General features: G+C 44.3%; 1 protein-coding gene across 29 annotated transcripts in view; it reads right to left on the reverse strand.

Annotated features, from left to right (window-relative positions):
• EXD3 (exonuclease 3'-5' domain containing 3) overlaps positions 1 to 12,055 on the reverse strand; it is a 245,850-nt gene that overhangs the window by 150,399 nt on the left and 83,396 nt on the right. For 21 of the 29 annotated variants that reach the window (XR_014887264.1, XM_085239226.1, XM_019621324.3 and 18 more), the window contains 2 exons: positions 9,641 to 9,811; positions 8,201 to 8,368 (listed from right to left, as the gene is read on the reverse strand). Coding sequence is in view for 28 of the 29 variants with exons in the window: in XM_085239226.1 (XP_085095352.1) it covers positions 8,201 to 8,368; positions 9,641 to 9,811 (339 nt within the window). In the remaining variant the exon portion in view is untranslated. Of the gene's footprint in view, positions 1 to 8,200; positions 8,369 to 9,640; positions 9,812 to 10,624; positions 10,716 to 12,055 lie in introns of all 29 variants that reach the window. The other 8 variants (XM_085239224.1, XM_019621323.3, XM_019621321.3 and 5 more) reach the window with 3 other exon arrangements.

Here is a 12,055-nt window from a genome sequence, read left to right on the forward strand (position 1 = left end):
AAACTTTAACAGCTGTTTTGTTTCTCCTCTCCTCTCCTCTCCTCTCCTCTCCTCTCCTCTCCTCTCCTCTCCTCTCCTCTCCTCTCCTCTCCTCTCCTCTCCTCTCCTCTCCTCTCCTCTCCTCTCCTCTCCTCTCCTCTCCTCTCCTCTCCTCTCCTCTTTTTTTGTCCCTCCCAGCTATCTACACTAGCTGAATATTAAAAAAAGTAGACTTGAACCTCTAAAAGTCTCATTTCACCATTTGTTATGAAACAAGTAATCTGTGAGCCTCAGCATGCAAGCATGCAGTGGTTTCCGTAATAGCTTCTTAATGCTGACACGCACATTCAGATTAACCCAACTGCAGAACCGTTATCTAAATGGTGTGGTGTTATCTGCACCTCCATTAAGAGTACAGGTGACTTAATGAGGTGTGCACGCACTGTTAGCCTGGCTTCACCTCTTTCACTGGATCTGCGTCCAACCTGCACAGTGATGACATTCAGCCAACATGGGAGACGCCAATCTTCAAACACTGCTGCAGCACAGCCAGCTCCTGGCACTCAGAGGACACTCACCCACCTGGGGCGGTTCCATGTCCCAGCCCTGCACACTGCTGTGCTGGATGGGGACGTGCAGTCCAGGCCTTAGGAACAAGCAGCTGGGCTGCAGGGTGCACTTACATGGGCTGGCTGGCTGAATAAGGAGGAAAGCTCAGATAAAATCAGTGTGTTTACAATGGAATAATAAGAGAAGAGATATGAGTAACTGTAATAAAGATGAAAGTGCTTGGCAGCTGTGCCTGTGGTCTCAACTTTAGGCTATTTTAAGATTCTGTTTTGTTATTATCGTGCTTTGAATCGTTTCGCTCCACAAACAAGTTTTGTGTAAAACGACCCTATTTTTAACAGTCTGTTTATAGATGATAAGATCTCCAGAAAAGCAACACCTCACTTGCAGATTCATTTTGTAGTTAGAAAACAAACACGTTAATGAGGCAGACAGCATGCTGCAACTGAAATGGTGAGAATCCCCCTCCCCATGCAAGAACCAAGTGTTTCCCCATATGTGGCACTCGGCAAGCTGTGTGAGCAGACCAGCCGGGGGGCTGGAAGCTAACAGTCGTGTTTGTCTGGCTACAGATCCTCAGACTCGGGTTGGATCTGCAAGGCAATGAAAATACTAAGCAGCAGATGCCTTCCCCAAATCACCAGCTGAGTAACAAGAGCAAAAACACAACTTCTGCACGGGAACACCAGAAAGCTCTGCTGAATTCTAGCATGCTACAACTTATCATAGACTCACAGAATCACAGAATGGCATGGGCTGCAAAGGCCCACATGCTCATCCAGCTCCAACTCCCTGCTGTGTGCAGGTCGCCAACCAGCAGCCCAGGCTGCCCAGAGCCACATCCAGCCTGGCCTTGAATGCCTGCAGGGATGGGGCATCCACAACCTCCTTGGGCAACCTGTTCCAGTGCCTCACCACCCTCTGGGGGAAAAACTTCCTCCTCATATCCAATCTAAACCTCTCATGCCTCAGTTTAAAACCATTCCCCCTTGTCCTGTCACCATCCACCCTCGTACACAGTTGTAAAGGGTTTGACCTGCACTAAAACCCCAACTGCCCCAGCACTGCATCCCACTCTTGCCATTTGTTCCCAAGCATACAGGAAACAGGTATGTGATGAAGCCATTGCTTAGTACAGGATAAAAAGGCGATGAAGCATAATCTGACTCAGATCTCATCAGAGTTTTTGAGACTTCTGATTGTTTTCAGGGAGCTTTGGGTCATTCTTTAATTAACTATGGGGAAAACAAAAATCCTGTTTTGAAAATTAGTTGCTGTTTTGCTTACTGAAGGTGAACACTTCAAAATACAGTGGAGAAGGGTTGGATGAAGATGAAGAAGAATTTGAAGAATGTGAATACTGCTTTAATTTATATCTAGAAAGTGTGGAGGTGCATAGACCACAGCATGGGGGGAAGGAACACTGATTTGATGCATTCAGGCCAAGCCATGAGCACGAGGTCTGCTGCTGCACAACCACCACTCTTCGAGTCCTGCGACTGCAAGAACAAGATCATGAGAAAATGGTGACAGTTTCTAAGTGAACACACACACATCAATACCTGATCCTCTCCGCTTGTTTTGAATGCGTTTGGTTCTGTCTCATCTAAAAATGACTATTCTTTCCACATACAGTACGAAGCACAGGAAGCCACACGAGATCTTATCTGCAAGGGTATGTGCACTTGGGTGGTGTCTATGCTGACAATTTAGGCAATTTTCCCACGGTGGGGTTAGCATCAGAGGAATAACCTCTTGCTAGTAACACTGCTTGGAGTGATGATGAAGGACAGACACAAACAGTCTGTGATGACTGCTGCATTACTTAGTCCTGTTGTAAGCAAGTTGAGACAACACAAAGGTAAATATGCCTGTGCTTCACTTACTGTAGTGTTTCTGAACAAACAGTGAAGGAATTTCTGAAAACCCACTGAACAAACCAAAGAACAGACTGAGATTTGCAGAGGAGGACTCAGCGTCAACTCTACGAAAAATCACAGTGATCAAAGCAGAGATATGTAACAATGGTAGAAATAACTGAGTAAAAGGCACACCGCTTATTAATCATTGGGAACATCTGTTTTGTGTTTTGCAATCGCTCATTTCAAACTTGTGGCTAATCAGCTCTGCACAAACTCTCAGAAAGCATTGCTGCACAGTGCATGACATCAAGTTATATGTTTAATTACTTCCTGCTAAGAGAGTATACGATATACACAGCTGTCTATACGAAGATCTTCAGAAACATGAAAAACATGAGATATACCAGGTCCACTCTCAAGAGAGCATGGCCATGTTTTATAAAGGGTGAGACAATCAATAGTAAGTAGTGATGGGTTAGTCATAGACAAAGAATTTGAGGTAGAGAGGCAGAAGTCAAGGTTGGAAAACGGGTGTATACAGGTGAAGGGAAGAGGGAACTGAAACAAACACTGATTTCCTCAGGTCACTCAAAGCATTTTTAAACTTGGTTTAACTGGTCAGTGCACACTTATAACTCAGTGAACCTCTCCCACTGCTCAGGTTTCCTGTGCTCATAGGCCGTCACCTTCACCAGATTCTCCAGATCCAGACTCTCTGTGTTTAGATATTCTGCACTTTCACACCTTTTCTCAGAAGCCCTCTCTTTGCTTGCCAAGATCCCAGTATCACAGCAAAGGCAGCATAGTGCCATCTGAATTATCACTTCCCACTAACATCCAAGCTCCTTCCCAACCACTTCAGCAGAAGATGCCAGCAGCAGGCAGCGGCTCCAGAAGCTGCAGTGTTTGGAACAGGCTTGGAGCGGGGCATGGCTCTGCATCTTGCGGGCAGTGTGCTACAACAGTAGGTTAAGGTGGCAGGAAGAAAAGATTGAGACCGGCTCTATCATCTTTATAGCAGAAATACCTCCTGTTACATTTTCCTTGGTTTTCTTACCATACTGTTTAATTTAAAAGAAACAAGCAGATCAAGTGTGTACATTTTATATATTAAAGTGCACACAAATACCATATGAAATGAACAAGCGTTGTAATTAAGGTGGGGAACTGGAGAACAAAGCAATATCAGAGATATTTTCACAGACCTGAGAATAGCTCAAAAAGTTCAGAGTGAAGAAATCCAAAATCTGAACATCTGTTACAGTGTCCAATGAATTTTAACACTGACCTATACTGCCGGATTTGCACAAACACACAATGTATACTCCAGCACCACGATGACGGAGGACTACGAAGGAGTATCATCCCTGAAACAGTGCTCACAACATCCCTGCAGTCAAGAATTTAAGGACACGCTGCTGGTTGAATTATGCTTGTCCAGACTTAGCATATTTGTATTCTTTCAATTTTAGTTGATCTTTGGTCAACTTCTCTTCCTGCTGAACTATCAAACAACTTGTGTATTACAATGTGCTGCGGACAGAAACTTTGTATTTTGTGCCTATGAAGCCTTTTCAGCAGGTATTCGAACTTCTTTTACAACAAATTTTAACAACCAAATTTCAGTAAGGTAACCCACACTATTCTAACTGAAATAGCAAATATTAAAGGAACTTAATGTATAGAATCAACCTCCCCTTTTTGTGCAAACTAACAGACAAAGCATCAGTAGAAAAATACACTCAGCTTTAGAAAACAGAGAAATCCGAACAGACAACAGCAATTTGTTGAAAAGCAAATAGTGCCCATTGCACTGACAGCTTCGACCTGCGTTCTTGTTTAAGAAACAAACTGACGGAGGGGCAAAGAAACACGGCCAGGCACGGCGCAGGGCAGTCGGACTGGGAGCTCTCGGGCCCGAGAATATTTCTGCTTGTCAGAGGCTAAAAAGATTATTTATTGTTTCCTTCCTAAACCCAGCTCCACTGCCACCTGTTCAGAATTTACTATAAAGCTGTTAAACAAGATGAGAACTTTGATGCTGACTGAAAACAAGTTTCACTGTATCTGACCCGAGCAGCACTTACTACTGATCCACAAGCAAAGGAATTTGATTTTTTTTTTAAGCACAGCTATCTTTTTACCTTTATAAGCTGTTTAAAAAAATGTAAATAAAATAACTCTGCGGACAATAGAGGGCATTCATTCCACAGAAAGACAGCCGCCACCCTTAGACATGAAATATCGCAGCACATTAAGTCATGAGACCCCGCTAATCAAAGCTGACAGGGCCCTGAATGTGATTTCTGCTGAGACTTAGCGATATCATGGGGCACTGAAGCATGCACAGCCTGCCAGACTGCCCCTGTTCATGTGACAATGGCTTTTATTCCCGAAAGGGGCCTGCGAGTGACAAGAGTCTCCTTTGTCTTTAGCCTCCCGCATTCGCAGTGCAAGAGAGGTTCATTCAACCAGCCCCAGACACTCTTTGAAAGGCTGAAGTGTAACATAAGATGATCATGAAACACTAGCTTGCCTTCTGCCTACCCCTCATTCTTCTCAAGCACAGCCTGGCCTATTCAGGGCCTCTTACAGACTCGCTCGCACTGCATTACCCCCGGTCTGCTGAATCCCCGCATTGTCCTGGCCCCACCAGCAGCCATCGGCCTTCCCACAAAGCCATCCACCGGCACCGGGGCCACGCGCCCGAGGAGCCGGCGATGAAAGGCCGCGGTGCCGCCAGCCGCCCCGGTCCTGCCTGATGTGCAATGCCTCATGGCCGCCCCAATCCCACAGATACACAGTGCCTCATTGACATCTTGGTCCCACAGACACACAGTGCCTCATGGCCACCCCAATCCCACAGACACACAGTGCCTCATTGACATCTTGGTCCCACAGACACACTGTGCCTCATGGCAGTCCCAATTCCACAGACACACAGTGCCTCATTGACATCTTGGTCCCACAGACACACAGTGCTTCATGGCCGCCCCAATCCCACAGACACACAGTGCCTCATTGACATCTTGGTCCCACAGACACACTGTGCCTCATGGCAGTCCCAATTCCACAGACACACAGTGCCTCATTGACATCTTGGTCCCACAGACACACAGTGCTTCATGGCCGCCCCAATCCCACAGACACACAGTGCCTCATTGACATCTTGGTCCCACAGACACACTGTGCCTCATGGCAGTCCCAATTCCACAGACACACAGTGCCTCATTGACATCTTGGTCCCACAGACACACAGTGCTTCATGGCCGCCCCAATCCCACAGACACACAGTTCCTCATTGACATCTTGTTCCCACAGACACACAGTGCTTCATGGCAGTCCCAATTCCACAGACACAGTGCTCCAGGCCATCCTGGTCCCAGAGATACAGGGTGCCTCACAGCAGGCCCAGGAAAGGATGAAGCTGGAGACATCTCAGCTGGAGCCACCAGGGAGGGATGTTACAACCCATCCATCTAGATCTTCCTCTAAAAGAGGAGTTTCTATCTTCTACAGGCCGTGAGGAGCGACCTTGGAAACCCTCTTCCCTGCTCTTCCCCACAGGTAGCCATGCAAGGCCCCAGATTGTCTTCCTCCAGCAGCTACAAACCTCATTCACAAAAGAATGGATAAAAACCCCAAATGTGCCAGATGACTCCAAAACACACTTTTACATCCCTGTTTTTTTTACTTCAGCTATCACTTTATCAGCTTGCTCTTTGAGTCATGGAAGCAATAGTGCCATCCACTGGCAGCTAACCTGATCCTGCATCTCCATCAGGTGCCTCCTAACTACAGCTGCTGTTTTGTACTGCTACACTGGAATAAACGTTTCCTCACCTGTACCACCCCCCAACAAATGTACCGTATCTTTACATGATTGATGATTTTTCTTCCAATTATGAATCACAGAATAGTTGCACCCTGAAAGGTCAGGGCCTACTGCTACAGCAGGCTGCTCCGAGGAGCTGCTCATCTTAACTGCAAAACTTCAGGCTGGTGTATTTAACAAACTGGTTCAGCTTCTGACCCATTCTGCTACTAATAGGAATGAATGCAGGGAGGTTCAGATGTGCTCCAGAACTATATAAGTGCAGTGTTATCCCCAGCAGTCTCTGAGATCTCATTTTCTGAAGAGGTCCTTCACCTTAAATCTTTGTGAAGGAAAGGAACCTCAACCAGCAGAGCAAAGCTGTGGACCTCTAAGCATACACACACAGAACAAAATGCATCAGAACAGGTAAACGGAATTATGCATTCTAGAAATAAAAGTCTGGTGCCTTATTGTAGGAACAGCAAGTGGGCCTGAAAATAAATAATGAAAGTAAGCATTTGTAAGAACATCTGTCCTTTCAGGAGAGACACACAACTGCCAGAAAACTTGCATTTGAATCCGCTTTACTATTCCATCTGAAAGATGGGGAAGCACGGGATGAAAACGCAAGATACAGCCCACCGTAGATGTTCAGAGCTAGGTTCTTTCATCATAGCTGCTGTTAAATTAGTATGATCAATCTCCAAGGAGAACAAAAGATTTCCTGTTATTCTTGAAGATAATTCTATTCATCCTTCTGACAGTAAAACAGAACTAGAAGAAAGTTATGGCTGAGAATAATCACCAGTTGAGGTTTCCTGTTCTTCACACTTGGAATAACTAGCAAGTAAGCTTTTCTGTGGAAGAAAGAACAGAAAAAATAATTCCACCAAAAAGATTAGAGCTTTCCAAAAACCTGATCTAAAAATATTTGCAATTCTAAAAGAAAATAATAACTACCTTTGAAGTCACAAGTTTAAAAATCACACTCAAATATACTCAAATAATACGCTCTTGTTAAGATTTTCAAACACTCATGTTCAAAGAGTTACTGAACAAAAGAGTAAGCTTCAAGTAACTACCTGCAGACTTGTAATCAAATATGAAATAGCCTTCTTTCTGTATTCACAAAACCAGCAAGGATGGAATTCCATGATCACATGGGAGTTAGGCTTTACTGAAGTACAGGGCATAAAAATGCTCTTTCACTTTTTTCTATTGCTATGCAAGATCAGGATGCTTTACATAGTCAAAGCAAACAACTTCCCTGTGAAAAGAAACAAACCTATACTTTTTCGCCTAAAAAAAAAAAGGAAAAGAAAGCATGAACAGTACTGTACTTTGCCCCTGAAAACACTCTCAAGGATATCAAGACATCACTGTGATACCAGAGATGCTGCAAGAACTCAAAAATACAGGGTAAAACACATCAAATTCTGTTTTTTCTGAACTCCTGCCAATCACTCAAATAATACAGGAGCAATAACACACACTTAGAAGATATTATTCAACACTGAGAATCTCCTCAAGCTGAGAGCCCTTTGGCTAGGGTAGTCAGGGAGCAGAGGCTGTCCACCCCCTTGTAGCTGCATGCAGACTGGAGATAGCATAGCAGATCTATGACCAACTACTAAAATCCCTTTTTCTCCTGCCAAGGACAAGAAAAAAAAAAAGAATACAATCATGCTCTTAAATTCTCCAGATTAGACCCTATTAACCCCTTGCTTTCAAAGGTCAGAAAAGCTCCAGGAGAAAGATTCACAATCATTCTGTACTCAGCTATTATAAAAACTGAGGTTGAACACAGTCTACTCATGTACATGGGAAGACCATGCTAAGCTGTACCATTCACAGTGTGCAGCTGCTGTGATGAAATGGAATTCACATTGAAATGCATCCAAAAAAAAGACACAGACCTTAACAGAGCACCAGAGAGCTGGGAAGGTGAATTTATTTGAAAGACATGACCCACCTCTTTGTAATCGCCCCTGTGATAAAGATGACTGACGTGTCCAAGCAAATAGTTCCGGTCTGCTGTATGGAGCTGGTAAATGCTAATCAGAGGGTCAAGAAGATTAGCTGGGCACTGGTCTAGTATTCTGAATGCACGGGCCTGCAGCTTCTTCAGCTTCATGCCAGACTGTTAAAAAAAAAAAAAATCAGACACAGATTTAGTAAAGATGGCTACAGTTCAATGGCACTTGAAAATTCAGCTTGTTTAAACAGAGGAAGAAGCCAATTCCTTGGGAAGGGATTCTCCAATTTCCCCATGGAGTCTGCAAACAGAAATCAGAACAAGATGATATGCAGTTTTTTTCACAGCATCCAATTTAAAAACATTAAATGTTTGCAGGATAATTCTGCAAAAGGCATAGGGCCTTGTGCAAAAATAAAGAATGAAACTGGAAAAATGCTCTCTTTTACTAACACAGCTATTTAGAAATTCTCCCCTCCAGCTCCCAGCAGAAAATCTTTGAACACAGCAATGCCTCTCAAGGGAGATCTCACCTATCAGGCATAGGAATTCAATGTTCATTCCCAGGCTTGCTCATAGGTGCAAGAAGGGCAGGAAAAGCAGAAGCACAGCAGCAAGATGCACAGACACAAGCATTAACCCTTGTGGCCTTGTATGACCATTCTCTTATGACACAGGATTTTCAGTACCAGTAGTACTTCTCTGCATTTTGCAATACTGAAATGGCAGTACTCTCAGAAAATCTAAACGGAGATGAAAGTCTAAAGACAGCCATTTGGAAAAATAAGGAATCAAACAAAATAGATATGAAAGCATTTCACAGTTCAAAGGTAAAAGCACAGAAAACAGGGAAAATCTTGGGAGGTCAGAATACATGATGGCATAAGGAATGGTAAACATTAGGACATATAATCTGACGACCCAACATTACAAAGTTAATCATTCATCTGAAAAGCCATACTGTTACCATTTTCTGCATTCCTAATGATAAAAGCTCCCCACCAGATGGTAGGAGTTAAGGAATCGTACGGTAACTGGCTTCTATTTGCAGGACTGGGAGAATATGCAGAGTAGATTACTGCAATTGGGTTTATCCTGACAGCAGAGATGTGAGTTCCAGTGGGAATGCCTCCAGCCAGCAAAGGCTGTAAGATCCATGGTTGATGAGAACAGTTTGATCTGGAAAGATGGGAATCCCAACTTGGAAGGGGAAACAGAGCTCTCACATTATAGCTTCTACTGTTACTCCATTTGCAGACTAGCATCACCAGACCACAGCATCTCAGTAGGAGTTTTACACCTTGTCACGCCGTGTCTGTATGCGGCCACAGAGAAGATACAAGACTATGGAATGAAGTGAAACTGGGGCCATTTGAGGGACGTTAAAATCAGTTGCCTTCTCCTCTACCCAAGTCTCTTGCTCTCTCCTTTTCTAACCTGTTGAACAGCAGGATGCTCTTTCATCCAAAGCTGCAGCTCACTGCTGATGTAATACCCGAGGGAATGCCCTTTCCCCTTCCAATCACCGCTGCTCTCCAGCATGTCCAGCAGTCCTGCCAACGGGTCCTCCAGTCCTGCAAAGCCCCGCCTGATTTCTTCCTTGAGCTGCTGAGATACAAAAACACATTGTCATGTACAAAAAGATTAGTGAATCCTCCCTTCCCCCAGCTGAACACAAAGCTTTATTTTTTTTTTTTATTTAATCTATTCAGAGAGGTAACTGTTGCTATTCAGCCACCATCCGTGCCTCCAGTGACTTTCCATGTCATTACAGATTCCTTCATGGCTCACTGCACCTCAAACCCAATGGGAAAAGCAGCAATTGTCCACACTAATTATCCCATAAAGACAGAGAAGTTGTTCTGTGGGGCAGACAAAGGGGCTTGGGATTTGGGGGAGGGGGAGAAGTGAGCAGGAGAAAGGGGCGTTATTAGGAAAATGGCAATAGGGAAGGTAGATAATTGGGCTCACAAACCTACTCATCTTCTGATAGACCTACAAGTAATAAAGCACATAAGCCCCTCCTCCCGTGCCACAAATTTTGTTTTTGACTTTATACTGACTTGAGCCACGATGGCATAACTCAGCTCCTCAATATGTGGGAGCATTGAAATGGTTTGGATTTTACATATAGGAATGAAAAGAAAGATCCAAGTTCGCATCCTGGCATACTCTGCCATCCAAGAAACTAAATCTGTCCTCCTGTGCTCCAAGGCTACCCGAGCAAGGTACCTGCTGCAGGCACCCACACATGGGAACATGGGAAAATGCTGCACCATAAATCTTAGGGATCCCAGGGTGATGTGCTTAGAAATGTGAAGGAATTGGACACTCACTTTGTGAATGTTAATAGGCTACTTACTACCCATCTGGTAGAAGTGATAAATTAGCAGTACCGAGCAATATCTTTATAATGTTTACATTAGAAGTAGTTTCCAAGGAGCTCGGAGGGTTGGCAGGGTGAAGAAGTGGCATCCTTCAGTACCCACACAGGACCTTTCACCGCGTGGTACTGGCGTGGAGCGAGGCAAAAGCAGAGACAGAAAACAAGAAGTCACTACGAGCAGCTGCTCTCTTTCTTTTCTGGCTAAAAAGCAAAATCCAAAAGATGCTCATTCCCGCCTGCAGTCAGCAATTGTAATTTACTGTATATGATGGCCCCAGTCATAGCTCCCAACAGAAACAACATAAAGTTTGAAGAATGGTATGAAAAGCAACAAGAAAACTACAGAAAATTTGCCAGTGAATTTGTTCTTTTTTGTTCATCAACAATATTTACTGGAAGACAGTTGTTTTCCATAGTGCCTTTCATGTTGGGAAAAGCCACAAAACCTATCATTTACGACAGAAACTGTTTCCTTCTTACTAGATTATCAGATGCAGCAAGAAAAAGCCAATGACTAACAAAGATGTGACTTTAGATAACAGTTTTCTCCCCTTAAGTATTTTTCCCTGTGGTAAGAATTTGCAATGTTAAACATAGGGCTCCAACTTCACTGCAAGATTCAGCAGAAGGAGCAGGCAAACTCTTATCCAACCACAAATATCCAACACAACAGCCAAAGGAAAACAAAGTGGCCGGCCAACTCAATTGCGCTGTTTATAGATGGCCTCTCTTTTTTTTCCCCCAAAGCTCCACTTCAGCACATTTAGACTGAACTAGAGCTTTCACCACACCACTCAGCTCCTCCTTCAGCTGCATCCTGAGCTTGGCCTTTGGCAGGACAGTCGCCAGCAGACACCACGTCCTGCGAGAGCACAAGCCTGCTTTCACACGCAGCGCATCTCCAAACACCTACACAGCTGGCAAGAGTGCTAACAGCACGGCCAGACTGAGCCTCACACTCCTATTGGCTCCAACTTTAAAAGGGGCAAAGCCTTCCCCCAAGCCTCTTGGCAATCTGAAGACTTCAACTATGGTACGTGTGGTGGTTTGAGGTGAAAAGATCAAAAAAAAAAAAAAAAAAAAAAGCACAAGACACCTAAATCAGAGAGGAAAGAGTGCTGTGCTGCCTGGCTCCTCTCTCTGCCAGAGAAGGATTCCTCTCAAACATGTAATTGCCATTTCCATTTCAATTGATTCCCATGGCAGGGAATGCTCCTTGGGGGATTTCTACAGCCTGACAGATCATGGGAATTGGAAAACTTCGCTGGTGCTCCAACTGCACAGTCCTTCGTCCAGTTTTGGTCCCTTATTTCTCAGCTCAGGGCACTCTGCTGCTGATGTATCTTTGTTACTGCAAAACTGTCTTTATGTAGGAAATGATCATGTTCTTTAACCATGCCCCAAAACTGACGTCATGCCAGGGGCAGGTACACTCCTGTTGAGCTTCACTGATTTGAGACTGATGG

Source organism: Meleagris gallopavo, chromosome 19 (assembly GCF_905368555.1).
Source record: "Meleagris gallopavo chromosome 19, MGAL_WU_HG_1.1, whole genome shotgun sequence".
Lineage (NCBI taxonomy): Eukaryota > Metazoa > Chordata > Aves > Galliformes > Phasianidae > Meleagris > Meleagris gallopavo.